Consider the following 24215-nt stretch of genomic DNA (forward strand, 5'->3'; position numbering starts at 1 on the left):
CAGATAGCAAGCGACGCGCAACAGCAACGCGACAGGTTTGCGACTGGTCGCGAAACGTCAAAAAATTTCGTATTATGTAAGCTGTTGCGCCGCTGTCGCACAACATCTGCTTCCTGCGACCGATGCACTTGATTTTGTATAGAAAGTAGCGCCACTCACAATCAGGTGGCAACTGGTGGTACTACGTATGTTTGTAAACATTAAACAATACTCGCTCTCATAACTGCGTCACATCTGCGTTAGCAAAAAACTATTTAAGAAACTTGTGAAGTGGATGGATCCCAGCATGACCACTCCAGGGATTTTTTTGCGATACCTAACCCTTGTAAGTGGGTCTTGTCACATAAACAACGTAATATATTATTACTGGGATATTGGAAAGGTATTCAGTAATCAGTTCGTGAATGTGATTTGTCGTGGTTTGTGCTCAGCGGTGAATATTAGTGTTACAATTTTTGTAATTTTGCACAAGTAGGTAAGTCTCTTTGTTTATGAAGGCGCTAGTTACAATATATGCATTAAACGTTACTTGTTTACTCACGAAATATTGTGAATTTTTCAGTTGAAAAAATGGAACACCGAGTTTCCAAGTATCAATTAGAGGACCTCCTTAATTATTTAATGGAGCATCAGGCTCTGGCCAAAGGCGTTGGTTTGGGTCCACGATCGAAAGAAACAGTCGATCGCCAGTGGGAAGAACTAGCTTCCAAATTAAACGCCCATGGCAGTGGTGCCTCAAAATCTGGATATCGCTGGAAACGTGTAAGTATATTTGATAAATAATTATTTATTTGCTATTTCTATACAATTTGAATCCTTTTTGCTCGTATGTGAGTAGCGGTCTGAAATCAAGTGATGTGTTAGAATCACTTGATTTCACACCGCCACTTACTAACAAACATAGAATGTGTGTATTTTTACACCACAGAAATACAAAATCACTATCTATACCTACTTGCATTTTTAGTTTTTAGTACATCAATTCTATATTGATGCATCAAATTATAGTTTATAAAAGGTTAAAAAAAAGTTTATAAACTATGTATATATTTATTAAGAGCTGTGGGTTTCGAACAAATAAATTAAAATAAGCTTGCATGCATTGTGCTTACAGTATTGGGCTGACCTGAAGCATAAGGTAAAGGCAAGGGCATCAGCCCAAAGACGGGCAGCTTCTGGTACTGGTGGTGGGCCGGCTTGTAAAGATGACTTATCAGAAATTGATAAAAAGGTGTTGGCCATTATTGGAGAGGGTGCTGCATATGGTGATACCCAGCATAGAGTGCCAGCATTTGTAAGAGAGAAAAAAATAGTCTGTTTATCTTTGAAATTAACATAAAATGATTATAATCATATTTTTGCATTGCAGCCTATACCAACACCAAGTACCTCCTCGGCCATTTATGAGGATATCGCCACTGAATGTGTAGAGATAACCATAGGTAAACAGATATTTATTTTAACCAACTTCGGAGTGAAAAAATCTGTTATTTATATAATTTATCCAAAACCCTTTCAATTTTAGAGTCTTCTCCACCACCACCAGCCAGTGAACGGCTCATAGATATTGGGCAGACCACAACGCCAACATCACCATCAACCAGAGGAAATACTGGTATAGTTTGTTAGTTGAGCTTATACTATCTACATTTACCTAAATAAGATAAGAAAAACATACCTACTTAAACAATCAATTGTTGTTATATGTAGCTCTTAACAATTTAGGTAAAATTCGGTATTTACATAAATATTTATATTGTATTAAACTTGATAAAAAGGAAGATAGATTCAAATATTTCAAAATTGCAAACATACTGTTGCTTCAAAATATCCTATCTTATTAGTTTCAGATAGAGTGCAGGCACCAGCTTCTGCTGACCCTAACAGGACGCGGGGTCCTAGATCAAATGCTGGTGAGTTCTAATTGGCCACTTTTATTTTTTAATATTTTTGATGTCAGAACTATCAACTGGGTGAACTAATTTTAATTTTTCTTTTTTTTACTTGAAAGTTGGTGGTGTTTCCCATGAACTGAAAGTTGAAATACGAACGCTTTAAATTATTTAGTTGTAACTAATTATAATATTTGTTTCTTTACAGATAGTCCAGTGTCACGGCGACTACCCAGGAGCTCTGTTAGGAGCCGAAATATCGCCGATCTCAGGACTCGTCAAAGAGTCGACCCGTCGTGGATCGTGGATATGGAAAATAGACGGATCGACGCGGAGCAGAAGCTGGTAGATGCAATTATGATAATTGCAGAGGCTAGGAGGGACGAGTTAGATATATCGCGCAGACAGCTAGCCCTTACAGAGACTCTGGCTCAGGCGCTGCGCGAACTGACCAATGTCTTAAAAAATTGTTTAGAAAATAAATAACATTGTTTGTGTTATCATTTTTTTAATTCCAAATTCATTCATAGACATGACTCATACATAGACATGTTTATTGCATCACACAATCACACCACAAAAATAGAAAGGTTCAGTACACAAGATAATCATTATATTTATAATCTTAACTAAGCAATCTTCTAATAATCTAAAAATTGTAAAACTTAAAAATAAGTAACCAAATAATAACAATACAATAATAACCAGAAAAAATTTAAACAATTATTTGCCTATGCCCAAACTAAACTTAAATTTTAAATAATATCATCAGTGAACAGTATTAAATTAACTACTTATTATCATAAACTACTTTTGCTATGTATAAAATTTTCATCTTTACACAATTAGTAGGTACCTACAGATAATTCAAATAAATTCTTTTTGAATAAGGTGCTTCCTCACAATCTGTAATCTAACATTTCAGGTTCGATTTTGTGATGACAGTTTTCCTAAATGCCCGACTTTGTAACGTTACATTACAGTTGGTGAGTTAGCGCCTTTATTTCAGTATATTTATTATACATACAAATATTGACAATGATATCATCATTGGGTTCTGCTTTATACAACTATAACTTTTTACTAGATAAAGTTTGTACAATACTAAATAACAGCTATGGTCTCCTCTCCCTCCATAGACGCTGCATAATAAGTGATCGTTGTAAACGACCACGTTCTAATTGATGTGTTTCATCATCAATCCTGATGTTGTCAGATATTTGGCGGTCAGAATCATGTCTAGTATATTCATCTGATAGCTCTATGACTTCCGTTCCTTGTTGGTTAGCGATGTTGTGTAAAACACAGCATGCATTTATGATTTTTGCCACAGAGTGATGATCATAATGCAGTACTCTATGTGCCAACAAACATCGCCAACGAGTTTTCAAAACTCCTATGCAACGTTCAACAGTATTCCTAGCACTGCAGTGGACATTCGTGTAATGCTCTTCTGCAGTCCCAGGAACAGCGTTAACAATAGGAGTCAGAAGCCACGGCCGCAGTGGATATCCAGAGTCGCCTGCAAATGTAAAGCATAGTCAGTGTTTTATAATGTATAAATTACTACATCATTGATAACTAAAAATAAATAATAAAATTAAAATATTTAAATTTATTTAGTAAATAGGTATTTTTTGAACATTAATTCTGTTACACTTAACGCACATACTACATTAACAATACAAAAATTAATTACCTAATAACCAAATGCTTTCACCATTATTATGAAGCTGCTGCAAATGATTATTTATTTCTGAATTGCGCCAAATATATGCATCATGAGTAGCTCCGCCAAAAGTAGCATCCACATTTAATATATTAAGATCACTGTCACATATCTAAAAAACATTATTTACAAGAAATTAATTCTTATATTCTCACAGGATTGGAAAAATTGTACTAGTCAGTTTTTTAATAATTAAAAGTTTGTACAAAATAAATATAGGTAATAAATAAATTAAAGCTTAGTTAAGTAAGTACTCACTATTTGAACATTTCTAGAATGATAGTGTTTTCTATTAAAAAAACGTTCTTCATGCTCTGAAGGCTTCACTAATGCCACATGTGTACCATCAACACAGCCCAGGACACCAGGAATTCCAAATTTATTATAAAATCTGGAATTATAGACAAAATTAATGTTTTGTAAATGTTAAGTGAAACTTTCATTGTACATATCAAATAGGTATAGAAATTTACTTGTTAATGATGATATTTCTTTCTTGCTGTGTTTGTGGAAATTTAATATACTTGTTCAATATATTAATATTATTTAGTGCTGTTGTCACTTCTCTCACAGCATTTGACACACTAGGCTGGCTTAAACCATGCAAAAAGCTCATTCCTACTGGCTTTTGGTATGAACCTGTTGCATAGAAAGACAGAGCTGCTAAGACCTGAAAAGTGATTATTATAATTTAATAAATGGGCAGACTACAAACATGGTCTTACAATACTGCTAACAATATTATGAATGTATTCAAGTCAAGACTTTATAACAATTTCTTACCTTACACTCTACAGAAACCTTTGTTTGCCTCTTTGATCTAGCCATTAGTGGAGCTAGTTCAGAACACAACTCTTTAAATGAATCTTCGGAGATTCTGTAGTGTGCCTTGAACTCAACATCTGTCATGCTCAAAGTCCTTGCTTGGTTACGAAGACTTCGCCGTAACTGAGCCACATTATGAGCTTCTTGTCTTCTTACTTCGGCCTCGAGTGCCTCAATTAATAAGAATGCTCGTGCCATTTTATATAAAACTGTCTAAGAAGGTGATTAATATTCCTGAAAGTAAATTTAATATGTAATTATTAGTAAAATTATATTCGAAAACTTGTCGAACACCTTTTCTAGACCGATGAAAATATTTTGCACACTTACCGTAATATTTAATAAGTTTTTTTTAAGTATTCGATGATCTTAGTTATGAATCAATCTTCTAAACTATAATTTTTATTTTATTTTGAGATTTTTATATACTATATTGTTCCTATTACAACCAGCAACAAGTCAACAACAAGCATTAGAGCTGTCGCATATTTGACAAATCAATTGCTTGGTAGTTGCTGTCGTGTGGCTGTCGCAAGTCATACATAATACCGTTTGCAAAGCAACCTTTGAGTTTACATTAGCGACAACTGCATTTTTAGTTTTCCAGTTGCTCGACAGAGGCAGCACTGTTGACGGCAGATTATCTGCTTGTTGTCTGCTTTTACGTAATATGAAATAGACGATTGACAACAACTATTGCACAATTTTTGGTTGTTGCTGATCGTCTGCAAGATCCGTAATAAGGCAGCCGATCGGTCCCAGACACATTTTCTATTTTCTATTGTATCTGTGGTTCCGGGGCCTGACTTATTAGCGTTCATTTAACAGCATGTAGACTTCTCCTATGTTCGTTCTGCCTAAAAAAACTAAGTTGAGATATTGTTACAGAGCTGTGGTCGGCAACGTGCAGCAGTCAGGCGCTATCCGCGCACGAGCTGGCGAGCAAAGCGGCGAGTTTGGCTCTCACACAGTTACGCCACGTAGAGAACCACGCCGCGCTCTGCCAGCTGCAGCGGGACATCGCCGGTGAGTGTAGAGCCGCCCTACAGTCGGCTAGTAGAGCTGTGCGAGGCCCGTGTAGAGTTGGACGGTAGAGCCAGGGTGTACAGTCGGATAGTAGAGCTGTTCGAGGCCCGTGTAGAGTTGGACGGTAGAGCCAGGGTGTACAGTCGGATAGTAGAGCTGTTCGAGGCCCGTGTAGAGTTGGACGGTAGAGCCAGGGTGTACAGTCGGATAGTAGAGCTGTGCGAAGCCCGTGTAGAGTTGGACGGTAGAGCCAGGGTGTAGAGTCGGATAGTAGAGCTGTGCGAGGCCCGTGTAGAGTTGGACGGTAGAGCCAGGGTGTAGAGTCGGATAGTAGAGCTGTGCGAGGCCCGTGTATAGTTGGACCGTAGAGCCAGGGTGTAGAGTCGGATAGTAGAGCTGTGCGAGGCCCGTGTAGAGTTGGACGGTAGAGTCAGGTTGTAGAGTCGGATATTAGAGTCAGAATGTAAAGTAGAGTCACAATATACAGATACAACCAGTAGGAAAACTTCATACAACACGTTCGAAATGGCTCACGCACACAAGCAAGCGTGTTCACGAGAATCGTAAAATTCCTATCTCGTCAATTGTTGTACCCTAGCGAATCTTGTAAACACGCTTGCTTGTGTGCGTGAGCCATTTCGTATCTGTTTGTTTTGGTAGAGTTCTTACTTTGTTCTACGAAGTACGAACATAGATATAAGTCATATAAAGAATAGAGTCAGTTGATAGAATAGAGTCAAACAGGTAATAAGACACTCAATGTTCACTCAAAGTGAAGAATTGTAAGAGAAAAGTTAGCCAAGTTTTGTATAGTTAGTCAATTTTGATTAATCTTCCAGGTTATGACAAACTATTGGTTGCGGAACGCGAATTTGTGAGACTCGGATGTGTCTACAAACATTCTTCTAAAGGACTTCAACAGAGAATGCTGTTCTTGGTAAGTCACGAGTAAATATCAGAATTAAGAGCTAGCGTGCATGAGCAACTTTTGTCTCCGCAACTATTTTGTCTCTCCCATCAACTCCATGGGCTAGTAAAAAAGTGCGCGCACGTAGCGACGCAACTCCCGGGAGACATTTTTAGTAGCCCGTAGAGTTGATGGGAGAGACAAAATAGTTGCGGAGACAAAAGTTGCTCTTGCGCGCTAGCTCTAATTCTTCTGACAAGTCCTGATTTAGACTGGCTTTAGATACATCAGGAATTAAACATTAAACAACTTGTTTTTTTTTTTTCAAAGATATCCTTCAAAACAAACCATCCAAAAAGGAGACAATTTTCTAGGTTCTATATTGCTCTGTTTTTTTGAAGTGAAACTTCTTTAGGTGCGTTGAGAGTAGAATTTGAATGTCGTGTCATGGAAATACCGTCTCGTCATGGAGTAAGGCGACGATTTTGGTATCTTTGAATCTTGTTAAAGAAGTTTCTTTATTATTTTATTTACATTTGCAGTTCAGTGACTTGTTACTACTGGCGTCGAAATCTTCGAACGGCCAATTTCGTGCGCACTCCGTGTTCGCGTTACACAAGTTGCGGTTGGAACCAAGTGATTTGCCGCACAGTATCGCTATCATAGGTAAGTTCTGGAATTTTCTAGAAGGTTACTGAATTATGTTTTTAGGTAGAATGAAAAGATGATATAAATATAGAATAAAAAAGTATGATATAACTTGGTATAATATAAAAGTTAAGCTAGTTATCATGGGTTAGTGAAAGAATACAGATTTAGTTGAGAAAACAGTATGAAAATGCATTGAGTTTGAGTCCTTTAGTTTGATCTAGTACGCAATCTGTATGTTTCTTTGTTACTAAAATTTGCTATTCGAAATGTATGTTTTACCTTTTTATGTTGCATTTATACGCCCTATTTCATTATTTATTTATTAAAAATACTCCTACATAATTAATAAATTTATTCTAGACGAAGACGCAACACTATTGATAAGTACAAGCAACGACGTAGAGTTCTCTGGCTGGTGGCAGTCTCTCTCCGACTCGATAGAAACGGCGCGGAATATGCCCACTGAAGTGGATACTGCACTATCTCATGTGGAACATGATGCAGGTTGGTTTATTTTTTGAGATTTTGTGGGATGCATTATGTTGTCAATCTTTACTTTTTGAGGAGTCTACGCTGTCTTTTTTTGATATTTTTTCTTCTGAAAACTTATAAACATTGTAAAGGGAAACACTGTACTTACTGAAAAAAGAGTGAGATAACACTCCGTTTTTTCTATTGTAATGAAAAAAAAAAAGATAAAATTTACCAAAGTCTTTTCCATCTCTTTATTTCTGTGTCTTTTCTATCTCTATCTCCTTCCACTTGCGTGTACATACATACACACACTCTTTTTTTGTGTAAGTGAAACTTCTTTATCGGGGTTGGAAAAAATTTAGTGTAACATTTTTTTGTTACGCGCCATCTTTTTCTCATCCCTATCACGCGTGATTCGACGTATTTCTGTAAATTTACTATATTATGCAACTTTGTTTATATAATGTATGTCTTTATATTTACATTTTTTATATTATATATGTTACCGGAAATTATGAAATCAAGGAATTGTATACAATTACTAGGAAATGTGTACAATTCCGATACCATTTAGGAAATGTATAAAATATTGTTTAAAAAACTATTTAATGCATGCATATCCTAGGAAATGTATAATCTTCCTAGGAATTGTATACAATTCCTATATCGTATTAGGAAATGTGTAAAGTAAATGCTTTCTGTAATAAAACACGTTGTTTTTTTTTATTATAGCTCTTATTGATACAATCGGGTAACAGTCATACCGTAAAATTGTAATAATATTATGTTCATATTATTATCTTCGATCGTTCGATCTTCGTCGACGGGACTCCTATTTCTGTGTAGTTTTTTTTTTAACAAACCTAACCTAACCTAACCTAACGGCTAACCTAACCTAAACCTAACCTAACTTTGAGGGCGAATATCTCGGCTATTTTTGATTTTAGAGAAAAGTTGTTCCTATAAAACATGCTTATATAAGCGTAATCTTTACGATAAAACAATAATAAATAGGTGTTATAATGACACCAACTCCATCAAAAAATTTTTAAGTCCTGCGCCCCCTTTGCTTTAGTCCAACCCTTGCCTGCGACATATCAATATCTTAAATGTTTTACATTTCCGATAGCTATTTAGGAAATGTATAGATTTTCTAGGAAATGTGTATAAAATAATTTATTTCACACATTTCCGTACGATTTTAGGAATTGTATACATTTCCTAGGAATTGTATACAATGACGGATTACATACATTTCCTGTAACATATACATTAATATCCGCAGAGAGCACGGAAGGTGTGACTCCGCTGAGCGGGTCGGGCGGGGCGCTGAGCGGCGTGTGCTGGCACCGCGCCACCGCGCTGTCGCGGGACCATCTGCACCTCGCCATGCGGGTACGTGCTGCTTGTTGGTGTGGGGGGCGGGGGGCGGGGGGCGGGGCGCTGAGCGGCGTGTGCTGGCACCGCGCCACCGCGCTGTCGCGGGACCATCTGCACCTCGCCATGCGGGTACGTGCTGCTTGTTGGTGTGGGGGGCGGGGGGCGGGGGGCGGGGCGCTGAGCGACGTGTGCTGGCACCGCGCCACCGCGCTGTCGCGGGACCATCTGCACCTCGCCATGCGGGTACGTGCTGCTTGTTGGTGTGGGGGGCGGGGGGGGGGGGGCGGGGCGCTGAGCGACGTGTGCTGGCACCGCGCCACCGCGCTGTCGCGGGACCATCTGCACCTCGCCATGCGGGTACGTGCTGCTTGTTGGTGTGGGGGGCGGGGGGGCGGGGGGCGGGGCGCTGAGCGGCGTGTGCTGGCACCGCGCCACCGCGCTGTCGCGGGACCATCTGCACCTCGCCATGCGGGCACGTGCTGCTTGTTGGTGGGGGGGGGGGGGGGGGGGGGGGGGGGGGGGGGGGGGGGGGCGCTGAGCGGCGTGTGCTGGCACCGCGCCACCGCGCTGTCGCGGGACCATCTGCACCTCGCCATGCGGGCACGTGCTGCTTGTTGGTGTGGGGGGCGGGGGGCGGGGGGCGGGGCGCTGAGCGGCGTGTGCTGGCACCGCGCCACCGCGCTGTCGCGGGACCATCTGCACCTCGCCATGCGGGTACGTGCTGCTTGTTGGTGTGGGGGGCGGGGGGCGGGGGGCGGGGCGCTGAGCGGCGTGTGCTGGCACCGCGCCACCGCGCTGTCGCGGGACCATCTGCACCTCGCCATGCGGGTACGTGCTGCTTGTTGGTGTGGGGGGCGGGGGGCGGGGGGCGGGGCGCTGAGCGGCGTGTGCTGGCACCGCGCCACCGCGCTGTCGCGGGACCATCTGCACCTCGCCATGCGGGCCCGTGCTGCTTGTTGGTGTGGGGGGCGGGGGGCGGGGGGCGGGGCGCTGAGCGACGTGTGCTGGCACCGCGCCACCGCGCTGTCGCGGGACCATCTGCACCTCGCCATGCGGGTACGTGCTGCTTGTTGGTGTGGGGGGCGGGGGGCGGGGGGCGGGGCGCTGAGCGGCGTGTGCTGGCACCGCGCCACCGCGCTGTCGCGGGACCATCTGCACCTCGCCATGCGGGCACGTGCTGCTTGTTGGTGTGGGGGGCGGGGGGCGGGGGGCGGGGCGCTGAGCGGCGTGTGCTGGCACCGCGCCACCGCGCTGTCGCGGGACCATCTGCACCTCGCCATGCGGGCACGTGCTGCTTGTTGGTGTGGGGGGCGGGGGGCGGGGGGCGGGGCGCTGAGCGGCGTGTGCTGGCACCGCGCCACCGCGCTGTCGCGGGACCATCTGCACCTCGCCATGCGGGCACGTGCTGCTTGTTGGTGTGGGGGGCGGGGGGCGGGGGGCGGGGCGCTGAGCGGCGTGTGCTGGCACCGCGCCACCGCGCTGTCGCGGGACCATCTGCACCTCGCCATGCGGGCACGTGCTGCTTGTTGGTGTGGGGGGCGGGGGGCGGGGGCGTGATTATCGATATCGGTTTCCATAACACAAGCGAAAGCTTAGTATGGGATCAGATCCTGCCGTGTGTGAAAATTGTTCTGAAATATTTATATTGATTTTATTTATTTATGTTTTCAGAGCCAGCTGTCGGGCTACCTGCTGCGCAAGTTCAAGAACTCTCACGGCTGGCAGAAGCTGTGGGTGGTGTTCGCGGTATACACGCTGTTCTTCTACAAGAGCTGGCAAGATGACTCGCCGCTAGCCTCGCTGCCGCTGCTCGGGTGAGATTTTTATTTATTTAGATGTGTAGAAATAAGGAAATGAACAGAAGAGTTATAGATGTTTAGTGATCAAGATAGGCCACTTCAACAGAGATATATAAGAGAAGTTCACTTATAATTTTAACACTGTAGTTTTGATGGATTCGTGAAATATTATTTTAAAGGGGTCGTTTCGTTGTTTTGATTTTAGTAATTGACTTGTAAATGTACCCTGAACTTCAATTATGAGTGAGATCGTACCTAATTTTTTCTGTACAATGTAAAAGCGCTTTTATATTTTTTTGTCATGTTGTTGCCACATGCAATACAAAATATTCTCATTTTCTACGCCTAGTCTTTTACATATTTCTTTTACATATTATTTATATGTCCCTATTATATTGCAGGTATAGCGTAAACGCCCCAGACCCGAGCGACGGCATCGAGAAGGACTTCGTGTTCAAGTTGCAGTACAAGAGTCACGTGTACTTCTTCAGAGCTGACAGCCTCTTCACGTATAATAGGTGAGCTAAAGATATATTTCAATCATCTATATTTTATGAATGGGAATTGTACCCTAGTTCTATAGCTAGAGTACATTTCTCTATCTATCATAAGATTAAATGTACCCTAAATCTGCACATGTCCCTAGCTTTCATCAATTTATTTTCATTTTAAACCTATAAATAAGGGTGCATTACCTTAGTTTTAATTAAATTAATAGCCAGCTTTCATTTATTAAAAATGTTTATTTTCTATTTCTTAAACGAATCCAACAAAACTGTCGTCCAACAAAACAATTGGTCGTAAATGAATAATCTTAATAAATTACGCCTAATTTCTTTTTTTTTTGTTCCCAGGTGGACGGAAGTTCTGCAGACGCCGATGTTGCAATCTCATCACAACTGATTAGATAGATCAATTATTATTATATACTTTGTAGATTAACAAATATTTGGAGCCAAATAAATCTTTAAAACGCCATTAATGTGATTAAATTTATAACAATTATAAAGTGGAAAAGACATATTTACAAATTTGGTGCCATATATAAGTTTTGTCAAACAAAACAACATTCGAATGTCTTGCCTTAAATTTTGTCAAAAAATAATTGAATTTTATGTATAAAAAATTTTGAGACATTTTTTTCTTCAAAGTTCAAAAACGGCTGTTTAAATAGTACAAAAAAAACATTCCAGAAAGTATTGTCTACAACTAATTGGCTTTTTCTAACTTGTAACTTTTTAATGGCAACTAATAAATATTGCTTCAAAAATCGATTTGAGAGTATCATTAATGCAAAATCAATTATAAAAAACATTAATGAACTAAAAGAAATAATATACTGGAAGGGAAATAATATATCCTTTGTTTATAACCAAAATAAAAAAATTGTGGCACGAAATTTTTATTTTTACACTGTTTTCTGACGACATAAAGTTCATTACTTTGTTAATCAGAGATGTTTATTGAATATTATAGAACACTTTTAAATAGATATTTATTTACAATTTATCATGAAATCTGCTAATAAATATATTTGGTGAGAAACTTTGACGCGTACTCTTGTGACGATCATATTGTATTGAATTTTGTGAACTTCCTAATTTTATTATTTATCATTAAGTATTTAATTGTGCATCACAAATATACAAAATGTTGTATAGAATAAATAAATTTTACATATAAATCGTATTTTATTTTTATTTCACTACCTATAAATTATTCCTCATTCTTCAAATCCTACTCATATTATACATGCAAAAGACAATCCCATCTTTTGATTTGTTTGAAATTAAGATTTTTCATTTATTTGAACCTTTTTTTTCGTATAAGTTATATTCTTCTTTTTTATTTTTTTTTTCCCGTGGGTTTTCCGAGGGTTAATTCGCAGAGCAAATATGTAGTAGCAAATGAGTAACGGACCACAGCTTATTATTTTTTTCTAAGAAAAGATAGGTATGTTTGAGGAAATTCAACCTAAGTAGTACAATAGTTTTATTGTCTACGAGAACATCTTATGACGGTGCATTTAGATCAAACAAGCGAATGCTCATTCTAACCCCACTATGTCAAATTATTTTAGTGTAAACAGGCGTAGAGCATTATTTCGTTGTTCTTAGTGCGATCGAAAAGATTCCATGCAATGTTCTAATACTGAACAACACTGAATACGATTTTTCGTTTACACTAAAAGATCACGAAAGAATGCTCTTGTTCTAGCTCTGGCTCTATGTTCGTTTGATCTAAATGCACCGTGATTATCTACAACCCCAGTCAATTATAATTGCAACTGTATTAAATTCCTCTTTACACTGTAACGTACACATTAATCATAATTAAATCGGCCAAGTGCGAGTCAAACTCGCGCATTGAGGGTTCCGAACAAACCTACTTTTTACTATGTTGTAACTCTAAAAAAAAACGATGTGTGGCACTCGGGGACTGCCGCGGTAAAGCTATTGCATGCTATGCCTTCAAGCCACACCTCCGCCCGTCGGAGTGAGAAGCGTGAGGTTTTTTCGTTACGGAATTTCTCGATTCGGTCCCCGCGCTCAAGGCCCGCGATAGAAGCTATGCAATAGCTTAAAAAAATATCTGTGCTATAAGAAATTTCAAGACTCTGTTCACGGGAAATACAATGAAGGTTCTGATTCCCTTGCGAATGTCGATAATTTGCGAAAATTTTTAGTATTAATAGCGTTCATGAGTAAAGGGGTTGTTAGTTTAAAATTATTAAAAATATTATTTTTATATACTTCATGTAATTAACAATTCTTGTTTTTCGTAATATATGCGTTAAAAGATGTTACTTTGTGCCAAATTTCAAGGCTCTGTGTTCATGGGAAGCACACTGTAGGTTTTGATTTCCTTGCGAATGTCAAAATTTGCGACAATTTCCAGTATTTACGGCTGTAAATTTTGATTATGTTGGCTAGCATCAAGGGACCGTAGACTTAAGTATACGATACAAATTTCAACTTGATACCTCCACGCGTTCCTGAGAAAAAGGGTGTTGACAGACAGACAGACGGACAACAAAGTGATCCTATAAGCGTTCCTTTTGAGGTTCGGAATCCTAAAAATGGGGTCCAAATTATGATGATTAGTAAAATAAAACAAGAAAGTATATTGACATTGTTTATTCATTTGAAACAGTAAAATTTCATTTTACATCAATAATTCTCTTTGATTAAAATATATTTGGCTTGATAGACTTAGCGACACATTAATTTATAACATCGATACAAAAAGTCGACCGAAAATAAATTGTTACGTATATTTATCAGATCTCGCAAAAATGTTTACAAGTACCTACTTAAATAAAGAATTTAAACACTTCAAAAATTCTAGACTAGAGGTTTATCAATACTACGCCTAATTAAAACTAGATCTTAGACCTCCATACACTTAAAGCTATATTACATTATCGACGATTATAGAACAATTAGTATAGGAAAATGATTCTTAAATTATTGCAATAACATAATACAGGGTGTAATCGTTAAGTGTGCACAGGCGATTTTTCCGTAACTATTGCAGATAGCAAAAAACTTTAAACTGATATCGAAAGTACTTAACCTAATGTGTAAAATGGCCGTAATAAATTTTTAAAAATAAAACGGGAAATATCAAAAAAAATATCTTTAAACCCTCCCATACATTTAGTATGAGATATGAATATCTCATGAACATTTAATATGAAAGATTTTAGTTTTCTCTTTCTTTTTTTGGTTTTCTGCTTTAATTACTTCGCAAATTTGAAGGGAAGCTCATTTAGAAACTTTAAATAGAGCTCCTCATGGTATTGTACAATGAGGACGTCATTTCGAAAATCTGCTATGAATACAAAATGTATGGGAAATCAAATGTATGGGAGCGTTTAATGTAACATTTTTGGATATTTCTCGTTTTATTTTTAAAAAAATATTATGGCCATTTTACTCAATAGGTTAAGTACTTTCGATATCAGTTTAATTATTTTTTGATATCTGCAATAGTTACGGAATAATCGCTTGTGCACACTTAACGATTACACCCTGTTTATTAAATTGCATATTATTTTATATTGAACCATAGGTATCTATATAAATTGCTTTTACAATTTATTATTTTACTCAACAATCAGCTGTTCAGATTTTCAGTCACCAAAATCAGCAACTTAATTAATAATTTGTTAATAAGGTCATTTTCATGAATAAGTATACATAACTAAATAATTTATTGTTACAAATGTATCTTTCTGATTTCATCATACTGAAATGACCATAAAAAAATCAAACTTAAATTGAATTAGATTATGTTATCTACAACTTATGTTGCGTTTTTACACATTGTGATGAAGCTCATCAATGCTAATTTAAATAAAGTGAATGAAACTGTAAGCAACAGATCTTTTGGTTCTTAATCTCTTTGGTCCCTACATAAATAACTCAAATGCACATATTCTCACAAAACAATATAAATTGAGGAAATAAAAAATTAACAATTACAATAAATTAAATATAATTTTTACCTTAAAACTATACAATCTCTTCCCTTGGAAGACTATAGCGTTTCTTGACATCCCCTTAAATTCATTTACAATATAAATTTACGTCTTTTATTACCTACGTCTAAAAATTATAAACCTTTGGCATTTGAACACTACACTACTCATAGATTTTTATCATATCTTTTAATTACACTGCACATACATAAATATATTTTATGAATTAATGATATAGGTATGTTTGATAATATGAATGAATGTTTGAATGAATATACTATCACTACATTCAACATAATACACAACAACATAATACAAATTTATTAATAATAAAAAATTCATGACGTCTGAAAAATAAAATCACCAATAGGTAGTTACTTACACATAAGAAAAAGTAAACAACAAATGAATGTTACATAAGGAAAATAGAAGTGCTTACTTTATTTGTGCTTTATATAAGTCTATAATAGATCTATAATTCCATTTATCAAAAATAAACACAATGGCACAATAATAAAATAAAATTAACCATATTAAATATAAATAAATTGTCTGACAATATGTAAATTAGCATAAGTTTTTATGAGAAAATAAATTACTTATTTATTTATTTAATTTAATAAGGCGCCAGCGCCGTTCAATAGAAAGGACTAACATAATATAGGTAATTTTAATAATAAAATATTTTGCATATTTCTTATTATTATACTATACCTATAGTTAAGCGATTACGTCTTGGTGCTCTCTTTACAGTTATTTTTATTCAAATAATTTATTTACTTGATTAAACAACGCATAGAATATTAATAATAGATAAATAGGTAGAGATAATATATTTTTCGATCATAATTAGGTACAGTTTATAATTTATTCGTACAGACTTGAAGAATATGTACCTATAAATGCAAGATTCCTAAGTACATCATTTTTAAACGAAGACCTATTGCGACGATATTATAAGTAAACTATATTACAATTATTTAGCAGTAAGCATAGTAATTCCAAAATATAAAAAAGCTAAGAATGTACAGACACACCACAGAGCAGTGGTGGCTCAGTGGTGAGACCTCGGACTTCGAATCGATAAGTCCGGGGTTCGAGACCAGGCGAGCGCGCAGGAATTAAATTGATTTTTCAATTTATCTGCGCATGTTGTAACATCACCACTGCTCGAACGGTGAAGGAAAACATCGTGAGGAAACCGACATGTCGAAGAATTAAAAAGTTCGACGACATGTGTCATCCGCCAACCCGCACTTGGCCAGCGCGGTGGATTATGGCCTGTACCCTCATAGGAGGCCCGTGTCCCAGCAGTGGGAACGTATATGGGCTGATGATGATGATGATGAAGAATGTACAATGTCCAGTTGGACATGGCGATGGACTATTATTAATTTTTAAGGGATTTTATCATAATTTACTTTGGTATACCTGCTTGCGCCAAAGTAAGCTTCTTAGTTTTCCTAAGTAGTTTTCACTTAGAAATAATTAAAATTTGCTACCGGTGGGTATCTAGTATCTACCTATATACAGGGTTATAGCTGAACTATATTTGGAGATTTATTAATTTTAACACTAATAAAAAATAAAGCTTAGTTATATTGAATATACTACAATATACTTTTTACACAATCAATATGATTTTCTGGTTTCTATAGTGTGGTTTCTAGAAGCTGGCAAGTTCGAGCCAAGTATGATGGGAAATAAACACTAAGTACAACTAAATAGTTTAAATTCACATCCTAGTACTGTCCACCTCCCCATTTCCGTCTGGTTCTTCTTTCTTCCTTTCTTTATTCCTACTTCTGAAGAACGACGCAGTTGTTAGCGATCTAATACGGAACGATCCTAGTCCGTTTGATATTGAGTTTATAGAACCTCGATCTTCTGGAAGTTTCTGCGGTGTGGGTCGTGTTTTGTATGAAAAGCTGGCGGCTTTAAGCCTGGCGCCGAAGCCGAGTTTGGTGGTAGTGTCTGGTGGGTGTGGTATGGTGGGGGTGTGTGGGGCGGAGGCGCTCATGGGTGGGGCCATGTCGGGGCGACGGGATACCATGCTGTTGTATGGTCGGAGATCCAAGTCGAGTTCGCGGCTGTGGGAAACAATATAGTAACGTTACAGTTAAATATAGTATAAGTAGTAGTAGTAATAGAAGATTGTGAGTTTAGTTGTTTAGTGATGTGTCAGTAATATTGTACATGTAGGTTTGCAGTGATATTTGGTAAATGTATGAGTGAAGGTGTAAGTGCATATCACATATGTAATTACTTATAAACGTAAGTATTAATGTAAAGTATAGACACAAATATATATAAGTGATGAATATAAGTGTATGTGTTTATATAAGTGAATATTGTGTGTGTATGTGCGTGTATGAGTGATGTGCAAGTATGTGTGTGTAGGTATACACTCACGTGGGATGGTCGTGTCTCGTGTGCGCGCGACGCAGCTGGTGTCGGCGGTTGCTCGGCGCGGTGCCCGCACGCGCTGTGCGACGCCGCACGCTCACTGATGACGTGACTATACATATAATATTATGTTGTTTTTTGTCGAGTTTCATTTATGAGATGGTAAAGGTACATTATTTTAAAGCAAATTTTTATGAGAATATGAAACGCCGGGCCCGCGTGTGTGTGCACTCACCGGGCGCGTCCAGCGGGTGCGTGTAGATGCGCCTGCGCGCCTGCAGCATGGTGTACACGAGCGCGGCGAGGGAGCGGGGCGCGGGCGGGGGGGGGCGGCGCGCCGGGCCCGCGTGTGTGTGCACTCACCGGGCGCGTCCAGCGGGTGCGTGTAGATGCGCCTGCGCGCCTGCAGCATGGTGTACACGAGCGCGGCGAGGGAGCGGGGCGCGGGCGGGGGGGGGCGGCGCGCCGGGCCCGCGTGTGTGTGCACTCACCGGGCGCGTCCAGCGGGTGCGTGTAGATGCGCCTGCGCGCCTGCAGCATGGTGTACACGAGCGCGGCGAGGGAGCGGGGCGCGGGCGGGGGGGGCGGCGCGCCGGGCCCGCGTGTGTGTGCACTCACCGGGCGCGTCCAGCGGGTGCGTGTAGATGCGCCTGCGCGCCTGCAGCATGGTGTACACGAGCGCGGCGAGGGGGCGGGGCGCGGGCGGGGGGGGGCGGCGCGCCGGGCCCGCGTGTGTGTGCACTCACCGGGCGCGTCCAGCGGGTGCGTGTAGATGCGCCTGCGCGCCTGCAGCATGGTGTACACGAGCGCGGCGAGGGAGCGGGGCGCGGGCGGGGGGGGGCGGCGCGCCGGGCCCGCGTGTGTGTGCACTCACCGGGCGCGTCCAGCGGGTGCGTGTAGATGCGCCTGCGCGCCTGCAGCATGGTGTACACGAGCGCGGCGAGGGAGCGGGGCGCGGGCGGGGGGGGCGGCGCGCCGGGCCCGCGTGTGTGTGCACTCACCGGGCGCGTCCAGCGGGTGCGTGTAGATGCGCCTGCGCGCCTGCAGCATGGTGTACACGAGCGCGGCGAGGGAGCGGGGCGCGGGCGGGGGGGGGCGGCGCGCCGGGCCCGCGTGTGTGTGCACTCACCGGGCGCGTCCAGCGGGTGCGTGTAGATGCGCCTGCGCGCCTGCAGCATGGTGTACACGAGCGCGGCGAGGGAGCGGGGCGCGGGCGGGGGGGGCGGCGCGCCGGGCCCGCGTGTGTGTGCACTCACCGGGCGCGTCCAGCGGGTGCGTGTAGATGCGCCTGCGCGCCTGCAGCATGGTGTACACGAGCGCGGCGAGGGAGCGGGGCGCGGGCGGGGGGGGCGGCGCGCCGGGCCCGCATGTGTGTGCACTCACCGGGCGCGTCCAGCGGGTGCGTGTAGATGCGCCTGCGCGCCTGCAGCATGGTGTACACGAGCGCGGCGAGGGAGCGGGGCGCGGGCGGGGGGGGCGGCGCGCCGGGCCCGCGTGTGTGTGCACTCACCGGGCGCGTCCAGCGGGTGCGTGTAGATGCGCCTGCGCGCCTGCAGCATGGTGTACACGAGCGCGGCGAGGGAGCGGGGCGCGGGCGGGGGGGGCGGCGCGCCGGGCCCGCGTGTGTGTGCACTCACCGGGCGCGTCCAGCGGGTGCGTGTAGATGCGCCTGCGCGCCTGCAGCATGGTGTACACGAGCGCGGCGAGGGAGCGGGGCGCGGGCGGGGGGGGCGGCGCGCCGGGCCCGCGTGTGTGTGCACTCACCGGGCGCGTCCAGCGGGTGCGTGTAGATGCGCCTGCGCGCCTGCAGCATGGTGTACACGAGCGCGGCGAGGGAGCGGGGCGCGGGCGGGGGGGGCGGCGCGCCGGGCCCGCGTGTGTGTGCACTCACCGGGCGCGTCCAGCGGGTGCGTGTAGATGCGCCTGCGCGCCTGCAGCATGGTGTACACGAGCGCGGCGAGGGAGCGGGGCGCGGGCGGGGGGGGCGGCGCGCCGGGCCCGCGTGTGTGTGCACTCACCGGGCGCGTCCAGCGGGTGCGTGTAGATGCGCCTGCGCGCCTGCAGCATGGTGTACACGAGCGCGGCGAGGGAGCGGGGCGCGGGCGGGGGGGGCGGCGCGCCGGGCCCGCGCGCTCGGCCCTGCGTCACCCACCACGTCTCCATCTTCCCTTTGCCCTTCACGGCTACGCAGCCGCGCGCTTCTACGCCGTAGCCTTGACGCTCTAGCATCTAAACGCGACATCGGACAATAAGATTGAAATACAAATAATAAAGGAACACGAGTAGCATTGAAAAATTGGAATAACATTAGTAGTGGAGTATGTAGGTAAATGTAGAGTTTGAGGAAAATTTAAATTTAAAAAATTGACATCGTTTTGCTGTTTCAGTATAATTTGATTGAGTCATTGAGCTTAGAACACCGAAGGCGGGACACCCTGTGTACCAATAATAAATGTGACACGAATGACACACTTGTACCTGTTTAGTATACTTGGTGACCTGTATCCTCCCCATTGCGCCTGTGGACTCCATGCGCGAGGCCTCGTTGACCGTGTTTCCCCAGATGTCATACACCGGCTTGCGAGCGCCGATCACGCCGCCTACTAGTGGCCCGCAACTTATACCTGTATAATATTATTTTCCATTTATACCGGGTGTAATCGTTAAGTGTGCATAGGCGATTATTCCATAACTTTAATACCTAGTCTAAGATCCGATATAACATCGACCTTCACCGATCTGTTTAATAGATTAAAATTATTTTATAGGTAATTTAGTACCTATATTAAAAATGATAAAAAATAGGAGTTGCCTGATAAAATCTTGGCTAGGCTATAATTAATTAAAAATTGTTTTTTTTTAATTGAGTTTAACGAAAAAATTTAACACTAACGTTAAGTAAGTACCTAGGTATTGTGTTGGATTCGAAGCTTTTAACTTTTATTCAAAAATAATTGTTCGTTGTCTTCTTTTGCTGCATACTTTTTCATAAAAATTCGATTTCTGGCATAATAAAGTTAACTTTTTAAAATTCGGCAATCGTAATTCAGGACAGATTTTTTACGGGCAACCCTATAACACCCGTGTTAAGGTCTCTCCAGCGGTGCCGTATTGACTATCGGTACATCGAAGTATTGAGAAGCTTGTACGAACTCGCCACCATGTCAGTCCGAGTACAAGATCAGTGTACAAAGGCAATCCCATTGCAGCGCGGTGTAAGACAAGGCGATGTGATCTCGCCCAAACTTTTTACCGCTGCTTTGGAAGATGCCTTCAAACTGTTGGAATGGAAAGGACTTGGCATCAATATTAATGGCGAGGAACATCTCTCATCTTCGATTTGCCGATGATATCGTAGTCATGGCAGAATCCATGGAAGACCTTAATGCAATGCTCGATGACCTCTACAGAGTTTCACAACAAGTGGGCCTTAGCATGAACATGGACAAGACGAAAATCATGTCGAATGTCCATGTTGTGCCCACTCCAGTCTCTGTTGGAAACTCTACTCTCGAAGTTGTTGACGAATATGTCTACCTAGGACAAACCTTCCAATTAGGCAGGTCCAACTTCGGGAAGGAGGTCAATCGTCGAATCCGACTCGGATGGGCAGCGTTCGGGAAGTTAAAGAACATCTTTTCGTCCGAAATCCCTCAGTGCCTGAAGATTAAAGTCTTCGAGCAGTGTGTGTTACCAGTGATGACCTACGGAACAGAGACATGGCCTCTAACCCTGGGCCTTGTGCACAAGCTCAGCGTCGCCCAACGTGCTATGGAAAGGGCTATGCTCGGAGTTTCCCTACGAGATCGAATCAGAAATGAGGAAATCCGTAGGAGAACCGGAGTCACCGACATAGCTCGCCGGATTAGTACGTTGAAGTGGCAATGGGCGGGGCACATAGCCCGTAGAACCGATGGCCGTTGGGGCAGAAAGGTTCTGGCATGGAGGCCACGAACTGGACGACGAAGCGTGGGACGATCTCCCACAAGATGGACGGACGACCTGGTCCGAGTGGCAGGGAGCCGCTGGATGCAGGCCCCCGGTGACCGGTCGTACTGGAAATCCTTGAGGAAGGCCTTTGTCCAGCAGTGGACGTCCCACGGCTGAAACGACGACGACGACGAACCCTATAACATCGTATTCACAATAAAACAGCGCTTATTTTTATATTTGGTTAATGCATTAAACAAATAGGTGAAAATAACTACGAGCAAAATACCTGTTTACACCTGGCAACCCAAACTTTATGCCAGGAGAAGAATGGGCAACCCTCGGTTTGTATATTCTATAGGCTGTGTTCTTACCATGCATGGGAGTGTTTAATATAAATTTTAGGATATATCACGTTTTATTTTTAAAAAGTTATTAGTATCATTTAGATACTAAACTTTCGATCATCAACCCAATTTTAAAATATAAAAATAAATTATTCAACGAAAATCGTATGCAGTAAGATTTAAAAATGACACAAATGTATATTATCCATAAGATTGCTACATTGTATTTTAGTTACCTATACTAAGTGGGGCCTGGTGACCCGTAAATGCTAGTAACAAAATTTATTTTTTAGTTACTTTTCGTACGAACCTTTCCATTCATAACTTAATAATTTCTATCGTACTGAAATTTATAATTTGTAATTGGGCACTAAAATATGGTTTAATTATTATTAACTAAACCTTAATTTAGTGTATAAATTTACAAGACTGAACTAAAACATAAATTCAATGGGCCTATGATATAAAACCGCGAAAACATTATGTGCGCGTTAATACTCATGACGAGATTTTAAATATGTCTGGGGGATATTTGGCCCCTAGGATTTGTCTGGCTGCATAGAAATAGTGTTAAAATAGTTTCTAGAATATCATATAAAAATCAAGACTCAGACTGTAAGTTTATTTTTTTTGCAGCGTCTGGCGGAAATTACCACCGACCAAAAGTGTCTGGGAATATTAATATTTAATTTTTAATATAATTTTTTTAAAATATATATAAAAATTAGCTCTCAGAATTTAAGAAAAGTGACCAATATTTTTATGTAGGTACCTTTAGCACCTGTGAATTGGCCGTCGGCCCAAGCTAGCAAGTATGCATACCTTCAGAGTATACTCTAACACTACTCTGTACGATACTTTTCGTTATTCAGAAAATAAGTAAGGTCTGGGGGCCCTGGGCTCTTACTCTATATAGTTATACACTTCATACATATTTAGTAAATACGTGGTAAATAATTACCTAATTACACACAACATTCATACAACACAATCTGATTAAAACAAATCTGACAGCTGTCAGATTCTTCAAAAATTTACAACAATAAAATCTTTAAACTCGCTGTTTACAATTTATCGTGCCCGACCATTTGAAAATTATATTAATGTACAACAAAAAACTTTGCTAGCGCGATTCAATTCTACTCAACAGCGTGTAGCGACATCTATTTTCACTGAACGAAACTTGATACTCGATATAACATTTCTCTACCTTTGTTTTGAGATGATTTCTGTACGTGTGTTTAAATAAATGTTAATTTTAATTTAATAAAATAAGGAGGTCAGGTCAGCATTACTTAACTTATATATCCCCAATAAAAGTTATCATATACTAATTTCTCAAGGTATCTAGAGCATGCCTTATTAAATTCGCACTTTAACCTCGTAAGGCCCACCCTAAATTTTGATCTGTGTACATTACGAACCAATGTAGTAAAATGTTTAATTAGGTTATGTACTGAAATTACAAATTATGTACAAATAATTACGTCCCTATTAAGTTAAACCCTTTTTTTCTTCAACCTTTTAAGTATTTATAAAATTACGATAGTGGTACGTTGACCTATGAGGCAAGGGCTAGAATGATTTCCATAATTTTAAATTTGGTGGTTTTCCTTGGGATTCCTACTGAACATATAAATGAAAAAATATCGACATTTATTATACAAACGTTAGGCACAAATTATATTTTCGATATGAAATATCTTAGCATGCTTAAAACATTTTTATTAATAATACTGTTATTAAGCTCCATAATTTCGAATTTTAGTTACGTAAATAAATTATAAAATTTACTTTATTACTTGAAAAATGGAAGTGAATTAAAAGTACTAATCTCGATTAAAACCACAATATTATTTTCTGTGGTGTTTTAAGTCTGTCTGAGTCTTTAAAGTTTCCGGATTACTACTAATTTATTAATTCCGCGTGTACATTATTTTGTACACTTCAAAATAAATAACTTTTCAAGATTTTTTTTTTTTTTTTACTTTATTAAATACATACCGACTCTCAGGCGAAACTTGTTAAAGCTGTTCTTATTGATATCTTCGAGCGCATCTTTCAACGCAAACGCGTAGTCAACGAGCGCACATAGGTGTTCACAGTCATCGTCGCCTGTCTGCAAAAATGTATATTTTATTTATTTAATAAATTACAAGTCTATATAACTGCGTTAAAAACAACCGACTTCAAACTTGCACTTGCAACATTTACAAATACAGACAAAAATGCTCATAAAATAAAAACTACTGGGCCTATCCGAATAAAATTTTTATGGGACCCATTCGACACCATCCCGCATCGAACAAAAAAAGAATCACGTAAATCGGTTCAGAAACCTCGGAGTAATCGGTGTACATACATAA

At 41.2% G+C, this 24215-nt stretch overlaps 4 protein-coding genes across 12 annotated transcripts in view; 2 read left to right on the top strand and 2 right to left on the bottom strand.

Annotated features, from left to right (window-relative positions):
- LOC123705744 (FERM, ARHGEF and pleckstrin domain-containing protein 2) overlaps nucleotides 1–12367 on the top strand; it is a 69270-nt gene extending 56903 nt beyond the window's left edge. For all 4 annotated transcript variants that reach the window (XM_045654738.1, XM_045654740.1, XM_045654741.1 and 1 more), the window contains 8 exons: nucleotides 5335–5472; nucleotides 6312–6409; nucleotides 6922–7045; nucleotides 7391–7534; nucleotides 8790–8899; nucleotides 10556–10698; nucleotides 11085–11201; nucleotides 11538–12367. In XM_045654738.1, coding sequence (XP_045510694.1) covers nucleotides 5335–5472; nucleotides 6312–6409; nucleotides 6922–7045; nucleotides 7391–7534; nucleotides 8790–8899; nucleotides 10556–10698; nucleotides 11085–11201; nucleotides 11538–11586 — 923 coding nt within the window. In that variant the 3' untranslated portion in view covers nucleotides 11587–12367. The remainder of the gene's footprint in view (nucleotides 1–5334; nucleotides 5473–6311; nucleotides 6410–6921; nucleotides 7046–7390; nucleotides 7535–8789; nucleotides 8900–10555; nucleotides 10699–11084; nucleotides 11202–11537) is intronic.
- LOC123705746 lies at nucleotides 336–2445 on the top strand. 5 transcript variants are annotated; one of them, XM_045654747.1, is made up of 7 exons: nucleotides 336–475; nucleotides 563–762; nucleotides 1115–1294; nucleotides 1370–1442; nucleotides 1526–1624; nucleotides 1845–1913; nucleotides 2101–2445. In XM_045654747.1, the coding sequence occupies exons 2-7, from the start codon at nucleotides 571–573 to the stop codon at nucleotides 2376–2378; spliced, it is 891 nt and encodes a 296-aa protein (XP_045510703.1). In that variant the 5' UTR covers nucleotides 336–475; nucleotides 563–570; the 3' UTR covers nucleotides 2379–2445. The 5 variants fall into 5 exon arrangements, with proteins under 5 accessions (XP_045510703.1, XP_045510705.1, XP_045510706.1 ...); XM_045654749.1 differs by having other exon boundaries at nucleotides 1526–1615; XM_045654750.1 differs by having other exon boundaries at nucleotides 1526–1615; nucleotides 1851–1913.
- Nucleotides 2431–4887, bottom strand: LOC123705745 (putative nuclease HARBI1). Its single transcript, XM_045654745.1, has 6 exons — nucleotides 4777–4887; nucleotides 4405–4680; nucleotides 4095–4291; nucleotides 3880–4012; nucleotides 3592–3733; nucleotides 2431–3414 (listed from the first exon to the last, which is right to left on the bottom strand). The coding sequence occupies exons 2-6, from the start codon at nucleotides 4642–4644 to the stop codon at nucleotides 3008–3010; spliced, it is 1119 nt and encodes a 372-aa protein (XP_045510701.1). The 5' UTR covers nucleotides 4645–4680; nucleotides 4777–4887; the 3' UTR covers nucleotides 2431–3007.
- Nucleotides 12368–16520: 4153 nt separating the features above from the next.
- LOC123703263 (adenylyl cyclase 78C-like) overlaps nucleotides 16521–24215 on the bottom strand; it is a 30000-nt gene continuing 22305 nt past the window's right edge. For both annotated transcript variants that reach the window (XM_045651219.1, XM_045651211.1), the window contains 5 exons: nucleotides 23854–23968; nucleotides 20051–20196; nucleotides 19591–19801; nucleotides 17579–17672; nucleotides 16521–17256 (listed from right to left, as the gene is read on the bottom strand). In XM_045651219.1, coding sequence (XP_045507175.1) covers nucleotides 16902–17256; nucleotides 17579–17672; nucleotides 19591–19801; nucleotides 20051–20196; nucleotides 23854–23968 — 921 coding nt within the window. In that variant the 3' untranslated portion in view covers nucleotides 16521–16901. The remainder of the gene's footprint in view (nucleotides 17257–17578; nucleotides 17673–19590; nucleotides 19802–20050; nucleotides 20197–23853; nucleotides 23969–24215) is intronic.

Source organism: Colias croceus, chromosome 2 (assembly GCF_905220415.1).
Source record: "Colias croceus chromosome 2, ilColCroc2.1".
NCBI classification, from domain to species: Eukaryota; Metazoa; Arthropoda; class Insecta; order Lepidoptera; family Pieridae; genus Colias; species Colias croceus.

Excerpts from the sequence above, each read along its gene's own strand:
- LOC123705746 (XM_045654747.1), top strand. The coding sequence starts at position 571 with ATGGAACACCGAGTTTCCAAGTATCAATTAGAGGACCTCCTTAATTAT. Across the intron at positions 763-1,114 it reads CTGGATATCGCTGGAAACGT|TATTGGGCTGACCTGAAGCA; the intron begins GTAAGTATATTT and ends TTGTGCTTACAG. Across the intron at positions 1,443-1,525 it reads ATGTGTAGAGATAACCATAG|AGTCTTCTCCACCACCACCA; the intron begins GTAAACAGATAT and ends TTTCAATTTTAG.
- LOC123705745 (XM_045654745.1), bottom strand. The coding sequence starts at position 4,644 with ATGGCACGAGCATTCTTATTAATTGAGGCACTCGAGGCCGAAGTAAGA. Across the intron at positions 3,734-3,879 it reads ATTCTAGAAATGTTCAAATA|ATATGTGACAGTGATCTTAA; the intron begins GTGAGTACTTAC and ends AATGTTTTTTAG. Across the intron at positions 3,415-3,591 it reads TGAAAGCATTTGGTTATTAG|GCGACTCTGGATATCCACTG; the intron begins GTAATTAATTTT and ends TTACATTTGCAG.